General features: G+C 35.7%; 1 protein-coding gene across 4 annotated transcripts in view; it reads right to left on the minus strand.

Moving 5' to 3' along the window:
* Positions 1–15,735, minus strand: part of UBE2E3 (ubiquitin conjugating enzyme E2 E3) — an 84,745-nt gene that overhangs the window by 68,397 nt on the left and 613 nt on the right. The window contains exons 1-3 of one of the 4 annotated variants that reach the window (XM_073881731.1): positions 15,258–15,602; positions 14,504–14,722; positions 12,658–12,708 (exon numbers count right to left, since the gene is read on the minus strand). In XM_073881731.1, the coding sequence (XP_073737832.1) occupies positions 12,658–12,708; positions 14,504–14,697 (245 nt within the window). In that variant the 5' untranslated portion in view covers positions 14,698–14,722; positions 15,258–15,602. Of the gene's footprint in view, positions 1–12,657; positions 12,709–14,503; positions 14,723–15,160; positions 15,603–15,735 lie in introns of those variants that run through there. The other 3 variants (XM_025849162.2, XM_025849152.2, XM_073881721.1) reach the window with 3 other exon arrangements.

Below are 15,735 nucleotides of genomic sequence, written 5' to 3' on the forward strand. Positions count from 1 at the left end.
TACATTATGATTTGCTATCATTACAATGTGGAATCTAGGCCAGTAATTTGTAACTGGAAGTGATTAACCCCTCTTCCTTCCTTAAGACATTTGGAAATAGGAGGAGAAGGTGGTTTCTGGTGCCCATAATACTGGGACAGGCTCTGTTAGCATTTAGGCAGCAGAATCCAAGGATGCTCAATGTCTTCCAAGAAAAAGCACAATCTAGCCCAAAATGCAAAGGGAGGCCCTAATGAGAAACACTGTAAGTAGATAAGGAAGTCTGCTGATATTGTATACTTACAACAGGGTTGATTTTTAAATTCATTTCTTATGATAAATTATTTTGATTCTGATAAAGGTCTTTGCATTCCACCTTGATTTTAATTCAGAACTTAAAAACAGACCTGTAGTTCCAATAAAGGTATTTCAGTCATCCTGATGCTGACTTACTAATTATCCCTTGACAAATGATGAGGTGGCTAGGAGAATGTCACATGTTTAAAACAATACTTAAATAAGTACTCAGTTTTTTGAAATAATATGTAGGGCAATGGTTAAGTTGAATGTATATATTTGCATTTGCATTTTTTACCCCAAAATATGTCCATGCAATTTTTATACATCTAAAGTTCCCTAAGATAAAGCAATTTAAGCTGAAGTTTATTTAAAATTAAGAAGGTCTATAAGGATTATAATGGCAATATACAGAAGTACTGCAATGGACTAAAACACAACAGATATGAGTTCACAATGATTCTAAAAAGGATACTAGGAAACCAACTATTATTTTGAAAAAGCACTAAAAATAAAACTGGTAAACAGGAAAAAGAATTAAACACTTACTCTGCCTTCACTAGGTAACTTACCCAACTGGGTAAACAAATGGAAGATGGGGTAAGTTTCTCTTTAGAGATGTATTCCAATGGTTACTAATATCACAAAAAGAGAATCAGATCTTACAAGTCTACTGAAAGAAAAGCACACTACCTATAGGCAGTTGTGTCGAAAGAAAGAAAGAAAATAAATCAAACCTGAATCTGATCAAGCCTCTTGATCTAACTTCCAAATTTAAAGGAAACAATGAACGCGAAGAAAGATATTAAAGGAATGCAATAAGCAAAATCCAAACTCTCAGAAACACCACCCAGTTCTTTCATTAAATTGCAAAAATGGGAAAAGAAAAAGAAGAGAGAGAGAGAATTTACAGATTAGAAGAGATATAAAAGACATACCAACCAATCTCAGTGCGTCTACTTTTTTGGATACTGATTCAGATAAGTTTGGGGAGTGGGGGTTGGGAGGACAGTTGTCTTAGACATTTGTAAATTTGAACAATTAAGGAACTTAGATTTAAAATATGTAGGTGTGTTAATAACATTGTAGTTAAGTTAAAAGGAGTTCCTATTTTTTGAAAATACACAGCAAAATATGTTAAAAATGCAGATGAAATGATGTCTGAGATTTGCTTCAGTGTAATAACGGGAGGGTGAAATGGATGGAATTACAGATGAAACAAGACTGGTCAAGGGTTGGTAACTATTGAAACTGGGTGAAGGCTACATGGGGATTCTTCATAATAGTCTGTTTACTTTCATGTATGTTTCAAATTGTCCATAATAAAAAGTTAATTTAAAAAAACTAAGAAACCTCAGCAGGAGGGGAAAGCAATCATTTGCAACATGTTTATTTTAGGGTTTAAGAAAAACAAAATGAATGCTTGGCACAGTCCTCTAATGGATATGGGGATATTAAGCATCTGGGAAGATATAACAGAAACATCTTTTAAAATTTTAAACAGACACTGGTGTAAATAAAATAAAGAAAATCTAAAGGTATACTAGTTAAAACTGCCTTTGAATTCCACATGGAACACATGCATCTAAACTTGTGTTCAAACCCATCAAATGCCAGATTTTTTCTCATTGTGATAGCAGGTAAATTTACCACAAGCGTATATATTGCAAATCCAACAAATATTACCAATATCCTTAGAAACAAGTGTGAAACAAAAATAAAACCATAAAGCCAAGGCCTTATGGTGCCCTCTATATTTTGTTGTTGCTACTGTTTAAATTGAGAAGACTAAGGAAAGCAATAGGAAGCCATAAAAAATATGTAGCCACAATCTTCTGAGATCGATTCTCTTGGGGACCTTGAATAAATGGATTCTTGACCTACTAAAATTTAATGTGAAAAAATGATCCATTTGTAAAGGACCTGTAAGATTGTAAATGGCAAAACGAACTACAAATAACCACCCTCAGAAAGGGAATGAATGTTGTTTATAAAAAGTGAGAGGCGTGGATGTAAAGGGGGGATCATCATGATGATTTATAAGTAAAGGAAAATAAAATAAAAAGGTAACAAAATTCATGTTTCCCTAGGCCTTTCATTCAGACCAAAATATGTGGAGCTATACTCCCAAAAGCAATTTCAGACAAGAGATGTCTTTATTTTTCCCCAGACAAGCTAGAAGTTAAACAGAATGACAAAGTGTATTTGCTCTGGGACAGTGAAGCAGCAAAGAAACTTTGGAAGGGCATAACTGGTTCAAATCCCTCCAAAATAGGGAGACTGAACTACAGACAATGAATGAAGAGGGAAATAATGCAATTCCTTTCAGTTTTGTTTGCTGCAAATAACCATTAAATTAATTATAACATACGCTCAGGACCAAGAAGGGACTGAAATTTTTTTTAAATGTAATGATCCTAGAAATTTGGCCCTATTGCTGTTATTCTTGAGGTTAATCGCTTCCTACTGACCATCACATCCAAAACAGGTGCTATAAATAAGCTTATGCTGTTTATCTACACACCCTTATAAAACCAATGAAATGTGAACAAAGAGAAAAATGTCAAAGCTTTAGACTCTAACTTTAAGACTGCCTTTAGACAAAATGCAAGGCACAGACTGATTCGTAAAACTCATTAGTGTCATTAATCTAAAACAAACTCTATAAACCAAGCAGGTCACTCTGAGAACATTAGTAGGTCTGTTTTGCTAAGTGGACCAGCTCCTTTCCCAAAGAGACTCATAAGAAAAAAGCAAATCCCCATACTACTATCTCTATAAATTCACAAATTTAGGAAAAACAGTGATTAAATGAACTATGAAACTATAAAAAACAAGACAAAATTAAGAGGACTCTAACATGAAGCCAAATTTGTTAAAAATTGAGATCTAGTGCCAGTATCAAAAAATAGTTAAGTGCACATGCTGCTGAGAAATCAGCATTCAAATTCTCCTAAAATCCTATGTGATTGGGGCTTTTCTCCATAAAGCTAGGAATTCTTATCTGCAGAGGGATTTTTTCCAACTTCAAAGCAATTCATAAACATGGACTGCTTCACAATACCCCAGAGAAAAAAGCAGAGGTAGATTTAAAGATATTCCTCTGCCCACAGGAAAGCCACACACAAAGAACTACAAGGCAGAGAACAAAGATTTGCCTTTTCTGTTGTGATCATACTCAGTCCCTGACCTTCTTTCTTACAGGGGAAGAGAATAAAGCAAGAGAGCGGACAACTGGGTAACGTTCCCTGAAAAAAAAAAAAAAAACAAACCAAAAGCTTAAAAGATAAAAAAAAAAAAACAATAAAATCAAAAAAAAAAAAAAAAAAGGTAAGAAAGCCTAGTACCCACCCCCCCAAGCCAAAGAAAGGAACTCTTTTCTTTCCCCAACTCACCATATGGACCTTACATGCCAGGTCCTAAAACCCTACAACAAAGTATTTTTGGATCCTTTGAGAAACTATAAACAAACAAATGGGAGATATACTTACACTAAGCATGCACCTACAGACCCATAATCAACTGTGAATGTTTTTACCAGGTCTCTCATGCAGCACTGTACAAAAGCAGAAGTGCTTACTTTTATGTCAAAAAGTAAACCTAGAGTTTTGCCCCGCAACTGTTATGTATATGCACTACATATGTGCATATACATTTGGCAATTTTCTCAACTACTCTAAGATTCAGTTTTGAAATCTTAACAAGAATGATTCTTTAGAGGGTTCTTTGAGGAATTAAACACGTTAGTGTATTAATATGTACTATACTATGGAATCCAATACAGCTGTCAGGCTGGACGCTCAATTATTTCCTCTTTTGAAGTAAAAGTCATCTATTCATGGAAGTATATATCTTTGGTGGCAGAAGAACTGATTTCCCACTGAATATCCATATGCTCCCCCACATTTTCCAGCCACCTTGCAGTTAGTTGAGGCCATGTTATTAATTCAGGTCTTACTTCCAGACCAAAGCACTTAAAATTAAAAGCTGGCACATGACCCTCTAACTCTTTTGCTTGGACCCATGTTTCAAATGGCAGAGTTACAAGATGTAAGAAGCATAGATCTGAGTCCACACGTGAAAGAGCTACCCAGGAGAGCTCCTGGACCTACAGTGGACTTCATATGAGCAAGAAAAATAAACCTTTGTATGTTTACGGTTATGAGCCTTCTAGGTTGGTTTGTTAACTCAACACAGTAAGATTTAATGTAACCTTTTACTGCCCAATTATACTCAAATACTGCAGGACAAAACGCATACATAAAAATGGCAAATCCTATGTTTAACTATTAAAGGATGTCTTGCTTTCGGTGTAATTCTGTATATTCAGAAAAAATGGAATGATTAAAAGACAATACTTAGTAACCAAGTGGAAAAGTAATCCAATATACACAACTTAAAAAGAAACTGATACTTACATAGTTTCACCTTAAGCATAAAGATTTCTAAAATCAAGAGTCTTAAGTATTTTTCTAATCAGACATACAAGTCATATAACAACAACAAAAGCAGTTATCCAAATATAAAAAGCGAGAAACTGAAAACTTTTATTAGAAAACAGGTAAAAGAAAGAAAAGCAGACCAACTTCAAAACACTCTTTCATGAAGTGGCTGCAGTCAATTGTCATTGTAACACAGGCAGAACAGGATCACAACTGCTTATCCACAATTCTGAAACCCCAAAAGCTCTAAAAAATCAAAGGTTTTTAAAATAAGTTTGGAGAAAAATAATTTGGCAGCAATACCAAACATGAACTAACCTGAAACTACTCGTAGCCTCTATCCATTTAGTATAAATATTTATACATTTTTGGTGTAGAAATATTATGTGTTTGAAGATCCCACTGGGGTTGTTACATAAAATAATATAGCAAACACATCATATGCCCTTTCTAAAATCTAAAATTTTCTGTACTCTGAAACACATCTGGCCCCAAGGGTTGGAAATAAAAGATTGTGGACTTAGAACTAACAAAAGTGATTAATCCAGATCTGTACTATCTTAATGATGACTAAAAACCAAATCAAGAGCACGGCTTTCTAACCTGTTTGTAATTCAATGTACAGCTGAATTTTGATGATTTTCCAATGGTATTTCTCCTTGATGCATCGTACCTCAGTATTTCTTGTGGAACATAGATACAACAGCCTAAAGCTAGATCATGCAGGGGTATAATTAACTGGTAGAAGACAGAAAAGAAATGAAAATACTGCCGAAAGCATTTCTGGCCTCAACAGACCATAATTTAACAGGTATTCAAGGCAGCCATTCCTGTGGTTTCACATAAAAAACAACATACACACATGTCAAAAGATATACAAGAAACGTAAACCATAGCATGGGAGTAGTGGGAGGTAGAGCCATCAGCTCTGAGGAAGGTGTACGAGAATATACTAAGCAGTCATCACTAATAAGACAGAAAAATGGTAAAAAGAAAACTATGCAACAATTCAGGCAGCAAGGTGTCAGAATAAATATCTACAGCAGGATTTCTCAACCTGAGCACTACTGACATTTTAGTCCAGATGATTCTTTGTAGTAGAGGGGTTGTCCTACACACTCAAGGGCATTTAGCAGCATCCCTGACCTCTACTCACTAAGTATCAGTAGCAACCCCCCTTCCCCCCAGTTGAGAAAACAAAAAAGTCTCCAGGCATTGACAACTGTTCCTTAGGCTTTTTTTTTGAGGGGGGTGGAACTGGTAGGGAAGAGTAGGGAGGCAAAAATCACCCCCAGTTGAGAACCACTGATCTAGAGGCAAGAGAAAGAGGACGCCTGGGTGGCTCAGATGGTTAAGCATCTGCCTTCGGCTCAGGTCGTGATCCCGGGGAATCACTCGATCCTGGGATCGAGTCCCACATCAGGCTCCCTGCTCCTTGGGAGCCTGCTTCTCCCTCTGCTTCTCTCTTTCTCTCCCCCTCTGTCTCTCATGAATAAATAAATAAAATCTTTTTTTAAAAAAAAGAGAAAGAATAAAAGTTTAACGAGACTTTCTTCTTCTAGATTCTAATAAAATGCCAAATATACTTCCCTGTCAAAAGCAGTATAGGAAGAAAAAAATCATTTCTATTTCTCTAAATCTACAAGTGGTTTTATCATGTTTTTAATCTCTACTTCATAGGGAAGATAAGAATGGCAGATCAAGCTCTCCATTCTCAATCTGAATGCCCCTGCACTCAAAGCAAGAAAGATTTGTTGATTTTCTTGTAACTAAACATATCTATCCATCTGTCGTTACAGCAACTCTTTTCAAGGAGGGAGTAAGGTACCAATTGGTTAACTATAGAAAGTTGACAAAACAACTGGTAGTAAACGCACAGTTTTCACCTACTTTCTAACTATATTATCTGCTTTGAACATAATAGGTCCCTAAAAAAACGTGACCTTTTGGGGGGAAAAATATTGTTTTCAACCATGTCATTCTTTTGGAAAAAGTTTTTAGTCACAACAGCACTGGGTCCTCCTGCTGTGCTGGCACATATGAGGCAAATAATTAGGCTTATTGTAATTATCAATTTCCTTTTATAATAGAAACAGGAGCTAAATGCCTTTGAATAATCATACTAAAAATCGTAACTATGAAAAAAAAGTAAAGAATATACAGGATTTTTTAAAAAAGATTTTGTTTATTTATTTGAGAGACAGAGAGAGAGATCTCAGAGGGAGAGGGAGAAGCAGGCTGCCCGCTGAGGAGGGAGCCCAAGGTAGGGGGAAGTGAGGCTCGATCCCAGGAACGTGGGATGATCATGACCCGAGCTGAAGGCAGATGCTTAACCGACTGAGCCTCCCACCCAGGTGCCCCTATATGGGATTTTTAATAGATCTTCTCCAATCCAAAGTCAGTTTTGCCTGGAATTTCTATTTCTGTCAATTTGACAGACTTCAATTTATCTATTAATTTAACAAATCTTCACAAGCAAAACACAGTGTAAAGCAAGAGTTACAAAAATGTATAAGACCATCCTCCTTTCAAAGGAACACAATTGCAGAAGGTAAACAAACAAGTAAATAATTACAGTATACAGCATCATCATACTGTATTACGTGTTTCAGCTGTGTTGAAGTTCGTATTAGCTTAATGAAACATAAAACATCATTTAAAATTATCAGTAATGCCCAAGTCTCCAAAAAAATCCTCAGGATTTTTGAGAGTCTGTGCAGATGCCAAAATTTAATTAATAAAATAGTAAGAACTATCCATCAGTAGATGACCACAATGGGGTGGTAGGAAAAACACCTTCAATGAGAGTAGTTCTATATTTATCTGTTTTAGAAAGAGAGCTTCCAATTAAGATTTAATTTTTGTAAAAAAAGGAGTTCTAAAATTTTTTTTGAAGAGTTGAAAATAAAAGGACTAGATGACTAAAGAGATAATTTCATTTTACAAAAGAGGGTACCTTCCTTCACATAGCACACACTGCCTAATATCAACAAGAACAGCAATCACATGTGTTAAGTAAAAAAGAAAAAAGCAATCTATCTATGTGAAAGGCTTTAAAATCAAGCACTGCCAGGGGCATCAGGGTGGCTCAGTAGGTTAAGCATCCCGATTCTTGATTTCGTCTCAGGTCACGATCTCAAGGTTGGGAGTTTGAGCCCCAAGTTGGCTCTGTCCTGGTCGTGAAGCCTGCTTATTAAGATTCTCTCTCTCTCCCTCTGTCCCCCCAAAATTAAATTAAATTAAAATTAAATAAAATAAAGGGCTATATAAGCAACCAAGTTATGCAGATATCACGTTATTTTGATTACCTTTTGTTTATTACAAAAAGCTTCCAAAATCACAGACAAGGAAAAAAACTGCTTTGTGTAGATAACTGGCAAACTATATCAATTCAGAATCTAAGTTTTCCAAATACTGATATAATCTCATTCTCAGTAAAACCGCAAATTTTTATAACAGGGTATTTAAAAGGGAGAACATAACTATCACCCTCATTTTAAAATTTTTCATTATAATTTACTTCAGAGAGTCAGAGCATTCCCTATTAAGTATCATTAACCTCATGCATATTCCTTTAAAAGGGATATACTATTTCTTCATCTTTCCCCAATGCCCCCGATTAATTTTTTTACTCAAGTTCCAAGGAACTCCTTTTACATATATATATGTAAACAGACACATATATGTATACAAACACACATATATATATACAAACACAAAATTTTGCTTGATGTATTCTCAAATAAATAGGCACTTAACTGCTTAAAATAAAATTACTCCTATAGTACGATGCTGACCCACTGGAGAAAATGCCAGCAAGAGTGGGGGCATGTGTCTAAACTGCCTCTCTCCCTTTAATTATGCTGTGGTCACTTTACTGACCCAATTTACACCATGATAAAACTTTAAAACATACTAACTCAATTAATCCTCACAATAAACCTATTGGGGGGGATTATTTTAATCTCCATTTTACACTTAAGAAAACTGAAACAAAGAAATAATATCCTAACTCATCTAAAATAACATAACTAACAAGAGGCAGACCAGGGATTTGAACCCAGACCAATGTTTCTGAAACCTTAATATACATAAAATTCACCTGGGAATCTTGCTGATATTCAGTTTCTGATTCAGTACTTCTGCAGTACGGGAATGTAACAATCTTACCTGTGATGCAGACACTGCTGATCTGAAGATCACCCTATGAGCAGCAAAGCTAGTCTACCCTAGAAAATAGTGGCCTGTGGTAGTAACCCGCAGGAGGTACAGTTCACCCACAGTTAGACAATGAGAGCCTTATGAGGAAATCAAGAGTTGCCAGCTTCTGGTTTAGAACTTAATTGCTTCTCGTATTAATTTTGTTTTTAAAAGAAGGATGTTAGCAAAATTTACAGTATTAGAGTACCTTTCAAGTTTGTAAGCACACACATTAATACTGTAATAACCTAACACTATTACATCTCCCTCCAATAAGGCCTTTCCCACAGCCAAAAACTATTTACAAATGCCCCTGAATTTAACTTTAACACAGATTCAACCTCAACATATTGAAGAATAGTTTAAGAGTGTGTATTTGTGCCTTCTCATATATGGAAAGAATTAGAGGTTGAGTTAAAAATCCAGCAACTTCCTAAATGTTTGCCACTTGTGTAAGTGGTTACTCTGAGGACAAAGGCACCCTTTGCGAAACAGAGGGAACATAAATGCCTTAATTGCACATTACTCAACAATTCTAGTCAATCACTTTCTCCAAAAACAGATAGGGAAATGCCCATAACACAACTTCCCTTCATTCTCATTGATGTATGAACTATTTATTCCATAATTTAGAATACAGTATGTAAATAATAAAAATTAAAATCACTACATAAATATCCCTATGTTTAGAATGCTCTGGCCTAAGGAACTCCCAATACCTAAAAACTGAAATGCCATCAAATCACTGGAAATAACATTTTATCAAACTTTCATACTATCAGGAAAAGTATCATTATTATCAAAATATATTCAAACCTGTTTAAAGCCACACACTTAATTCAACAGTTAAGTCTATCCTAAGATCACTCTCAGTGTACACATATTAGACACAGCTATATAACAGTAAAGGAATATATAACATAAGAAAAAGGATATTTTATCAATAAAACACAGGAAGGGAGGAAGGGATCTAAGAAAATTCTTAGTCTCATCTGAGTAATTTTGGTTTTGCTAAGTTTTCTTGTATTTCAATCAACTTTTTCCTGAATGTACACAGATATACTTTACATTTCTTCCCTGAAGAAGAATTAAATCTGTCACATACTTTGACAAGCTTGTAAAAATTATTTTCAAAACCATAATGGAATTCTGATTAATAAGCTACACATGAAAGTCAAACATCAAAGTCAAAAAAGTACTAGGTTTCATAGATTTCAAACAATATGAATTCACACATTTTAGAATTTATTAATATAGAATCCCATTTTAAAGTATAACACAAATTAATAAATTTAAACTGTACAATCACTGTAAAGCTAAAATTCTCACCCATGCACCAAATTACAAGAACACCACAACTGTATCTGATATGAAGGTAAAAATACAACACAAATTCAGCCTTAGCTGTCAAAATCCTAAAATGCCTCCACTAAACACTCAATATTCCAAATCCCTGCTCAAGGACAAGAACTAGATCATCTTCCACCCAAAAAAATTTCTAACACTTACAATAAAAGACACAAAAGTATCTGGCTATTTTACATGTCAGGCATATGAAGAAAACCGTCCCCAAACTAATAAGACAACAACTTCTCCCAGTTCCCTGTTAAGACTGATATTTTCTGTTTTTTCTTTAGTCACATAGCCACAAAGAAATTCAAATATTAAAAGAACTGGAGACCTGAAATATGTAATTTGCAATAGTTTACAATCATCACAGATGATGTAGTCCATGCTACTGTTCCCAAGCCCACAGGTTCGCTATTTCACTGATCACTAAATGTGAAGCATTACTTACTGAACTGAAATGAAATATGGTATATAAACAGAAAAATAAACAAGTTAAACTTTCTGCCTCCTAGAAACACTCTACTTCCTCTACAAGAATCCTCAGTGCCCTTGTAGAACCATTCCTGGGTTAAACATGTCTTCAGGAACGGCAACACTACACTCCTGCTCCAAGGGCATTCAACACATCATCTACTGGGCTCTATAGATTTATGCACGTACACTAGTTTGTGCCACTTGTAAGAAATCCACAGAAACCTTTAAAAATATTTGACCTTACACGCAATTTTAAAACATTTAAGAGTTTTGAATTGATAGATTTTTATATCTTTTATAAAGGGAAATATCAAAAGACACTCTGCAAGTTAAGTGATTCTTCCAGAGAGCAAATTTAACTTGACCTCACTAAATGGCTACAGATTTGTCACACCAATGAGAAGGCTAGAAGCAATACTTTTATTTATTTATTCTCTAAAGCAGCACTGTTCAAAAGAAATGTAATACAAGCCGCATACATAATTTTAAATTTTCTAATAACCACATTAAAATGGTAAAAAATAAATTTTTAAAACATTATAACTCAACATATCCAACATTATCATTCAAACATGTAATAGATACTTTTAAAAAATCAATAAGGTATTTTACATTCTTTCCCTCATACTGTTTCCAAAATTCAATGTGTATTTTATACTTAGAGCACATCTCATCTTCGGACAACTAAAGTGGTCAATAGCCACAGGTGGCTCATGGCTTCATTACTGGACAGCACAGCTCTTAATCTGAGATCTGACATACCACTACCTGTTTAAAATTAGTTTACATTCATGTTTGCCTTTTGAACTGAAATAGCTGATTATAAATATGAGCAAAACTGTTAATTCACTGCATAAATCAGGATCAGATCACCTTATCTAAGAATCTGGTTAATACACACAAGAAGCAATTGAACTAAACCCAATTATATCTCAAGTAGACTTCAGAAATAGGTCTGATCGTCACAAGTGAACACAACTTACACCAAAAATACAGGTAAGACGAGAATACATTTTCATATCAAACCATAACTCTGCCTTATTCCTAGCCACCACTCTCGCTCTTGAGCACATATCTGTATGCAAATTATCTACAAAACTGCTTTTCCTAAATTTGATGAATTTTAGAAGCCATATAGTCACTGTTGAAAACAGAGCACTAAGTAAGACAAACTGAGAAAACGTTTTACAAACTAAATTGTCAACCAATTACTTTTAATGCACCTTACACCAACCAACAATTTTAAATTATTCTACATGAGTTTCACTGAAATGAATTCCTCCTACAAATTCCAGTTCATTTACTCCTTTTCGTACACATATTTCAAGGACCAAAATTACTAAGAATTTTCCAAAGTAATTAAGACATTTGATTAAAATGTAAATAATTCCAACAATACATTCTCTATAAACAACTAAAAGCATTAGCTTAGCACATAAAATTTGTCCTTAAGGCACATTACTGAATAAATCAAACAGAAACTATACTCTTGTTTACTGCATTTACATTTTGTAACACCACATTCAGCAATTTCTAAATTTGGAAGGTCAGTTCAGATTGCACACAAGCAGTAACTTTAAAGCTTAGCAAAATTTTAGAAGTTTCTGCAATGTACTTCTGAATAAACACTCTACAGAAATGTTACAACAGAACAAAAATCAGCACCATTCACACTAATCTCAGTAAGGAGCACAAAATCAGTATATTCAGAAATCTAAAATGTATGATACATACTAAAGAGTATTTTCCCCCAAACTTGTTTAATTCACCTTAGGCAATTTTTATTTAATCCACTTGCAAAGCTGAAGAGAAGCAAATGTAGCTTCTTCCGCAGCACACATATCCAAAGCCGATGCATTAATCTCTTGATATTTTTCCACATTTTGTAATCAAAACAACAAAATTTATTTCTTACCTGCAGTTAGGAGGAGGATCAAGAGTTATTTCAGCTAGCTCCTTCTGAATTCTGTTAGTGAAATGAGAACAGACAAAAAGGATTTGAGGTAGTCTACAGAATAACCGGGGAATTACACTGCCCTCTACCACCATGCAGTTAAATGCAAGGCTGGCTTTGCCTTCAGTAATGCTAACATGGCTGCTTCCTCTTTGTTCTCAGAGGCATAACCCAAATCCCTTAACAGAAACTTTGCAGCTTTTTTTCTCACTTGCTACTGTAAATAAGTATGACATTCACACCTGATTTGAGAAATAGTCCTCTACTAGTACTCAATAAAGGCTGTAAAATCTATTTTAAAACACTTTTTACCAAAGAAATTCTCTTTTCAAGCTTATATGCAAATGAGACAAGAAGGGAGGAGGGAAAGCACTAGAATATTTGACAATGACTTCAAGTCACTTTTACAGAGGTAAGAATTAACAAGCTATTACATTGAGTACATTAACGCTTTTGACAATATTTTATGTGAGAAAAAAGTTTAAAATTTACAAACAGCTTTACCAGTGAGAAACTTCTAAAAGGACTCTGACATTCTTACTTAACCAATTCTGTTTTCCTTAATCTTAAGTACAGCACTAAAATTGAATAAATTTGGGAAGAAAAAAATAATCAGATATATAGCCTAGTTAAGAGGGAAAAAAGCAGTTCTCTGATTTTATTCAAATTTAAAATGCTTTCAAAACTTAAGATGTTTAACATGCTCCTCAACAGGACTACAGCAAATTGAAGACTCTAAGTTATTTAAAAGTCTGCTGTTATTTAAAAAAAATCCTCAAATTATTAATACTTAGTTATCAACAGAAGTGAAAGTCCATAGAAAAATAAAATTACTTCTAAATCACTACAGAACGCAATATTTGAACAGTTTTTATATTTTCTTTTTCCTTTAGTTGTGATCAATAAAAATGAACAAAATGTCAACATTGGTAATGGTATAGACATATTTGATGTATAATTAATAGAATTCATAGATATTCCCCTACTACTACCATTGGCAACCCCTTGACCGAATCAGTTTGTTTTTTGCCATCAAAGATAATATAAATCAACAGAAAACAAATGACCTTTCATATATACCCAACAAAATGTTTCTTCTGCTATTGAGTATTAACATGTCAAGCATATCCACAAGTTTCAGAGTGAAGAGTCACAAGCACAATGAAAGTTTTCAGTAGCCACGTGCCACCCAAAATTGTAAATGGCTACTTTTTGGTTTTATTCGCATTCACAAGAATATAAGGCATAACCATAAGTTAACTACAAAAAAGTAGTAACTGAGATGCATGGCTTAAAGTCATGTTTGTAAAATTGAAAGCAAATTTGGAGCAAAATTTTAAATCTTCTTTCAAATACAGCCAAGGTCTTGAATTTACAAATTTTCTAGCAAACATAATCATTTCTAATCATTAAGTTTCATGGAGAAGCGCTGCTGATCTCTAGATGTGTCAATTTCAAAGAGGAAGAGTATGACTCATAAAAAGGAACATCCTCAATGTACCAGCTAATTTGGGCTCACCAAATTTTCCTTGCCAACTCCTAAAACAATCTGTCAGAATGTTAGTCCAAGCTCTCTACTCAAGGACACTCTTCCTGAAGTTACCGAAGTACAGAGTAAGTTCACTTAAAAGTACAATTCCAGGGAGGTGGCTTATATACCACCTAAAGAATGACAACTCATTCAAGTGCAAATAAAAGTGATCACGAAGTACGTATTTTTGAACCAATGCCACTGATGTAAAACCAACAAAAGTGTCCAACCATTTGGAAGACAACCTGATAATGTCTTAATCCTTTTACACATTACCTTTTAGCACTAGTGGATAACTTAGCAGTGGTTTTGCTAGAGAGTTTGGTGTTTTTCTTCTGCTGGGTGGCAGAAGGTTTTCTTTCTTCCTGTTCTTCAGGCTCTGGAGCGGCTGGGTCTCGCTGGTCCGCATCTGAACTACCACTGCTGGTGCTGGGGCTCTCATCATCGGACCTTTGCCTATCACTGGACATCTTGGTGAAGTTATTTCTTGGAAAACTTTTAAAGAGAAAAGGAGGGGGAGAAAGGAAATGTTAAGTCTAAGAAATAAACCAATGGCACTTTCTTCTCTCAATATTCACCTAAAATCGTATTTTAATGCAAAACACTTCAAAGTGTTCACACTTATCACATAGCAAGGTTACAGAGGAGGTGATGGGTCTCACAACGCCAGCGTTCAATAATTTACCGAACTCAAGTTAGAAAACCCACTCACATTTTTTTCCATCCCTTGGACAATCTATCAATTGTCTACTTTCTCAGAAGGCATGAAACAGATTTGCCAGGGAACTTAGGCAACGAGCATTAATAACATATGACACACTGTAAATAACAGATCTCGCTGAAAAATGTTAAAAAGTCACTAATAACGTCTAAATATTTACACACTGACATTGGTCAAAGCTACCAAATTCCCTTTCCGAGAGGAAAACATACCCTGTTAATCGCCCATATGCTTATTTAAGGTGGCGATTCCTCCTCTGTGCACGTAAGCCTTTAAATACAACACTTAGGAATTTAAAAATCAACTAACAAGCTGCTCTAGCCGTTTCCACGGCCAGCAGCGAAGATTCATCCGGCCAAGACCGAGCTGCCACCCTGGGAAAAGCAGAATCCAAACTGCACCTTCTGCAAAGCTCCCAATGCCATCAAGGTTCCTCGCTCAATTTTTACATCACGGACCGACATTTTGTCCAAAATAACGAAAAAAAAATCAGAGGCAAAACAAACAAACAAAGCCCCAAGAAGTGCAACAAATTTCCGCGCCCGCGGAGGCGAGCCGCGGCCGGCGGCGGCGGCCACGCAGCTCCGCGGCCCTTTGTGGGGAGGGCCGCGCGGGGGCCGCGGGCAGCGCTCGCCGCGCCGGGCGCCAAGTGATGCGAGCAGCCCGGCCGGCCCCGCCGCGGCTCGCGGACACCGGCGGCGCGGGCGCCCGGCGCGAACAAAGCTGCCCGCCCCCGCCCCCTCCCCCACCGCCGCCGCCGCCGCCCCGGCCGCCCCCCACGCGGCCC

This window comes from Callorhinus ursinus, unplaced genomic scaffold (genome assembly GCF_003265705.2).
Source record: "Callorhinus ursinus isolate GAN/ISIS: 27379988/994484 unplaced genomic scaffold, GSC_fseal_2.0 scaffold2, whole genome shotgun sequence".
Lineage (NCBI taxonomy): Eukaryota > Metazoa > Chordata > Mammalia > Carnivora > Otariidae > Callorhinus > Callorhinus ursinus.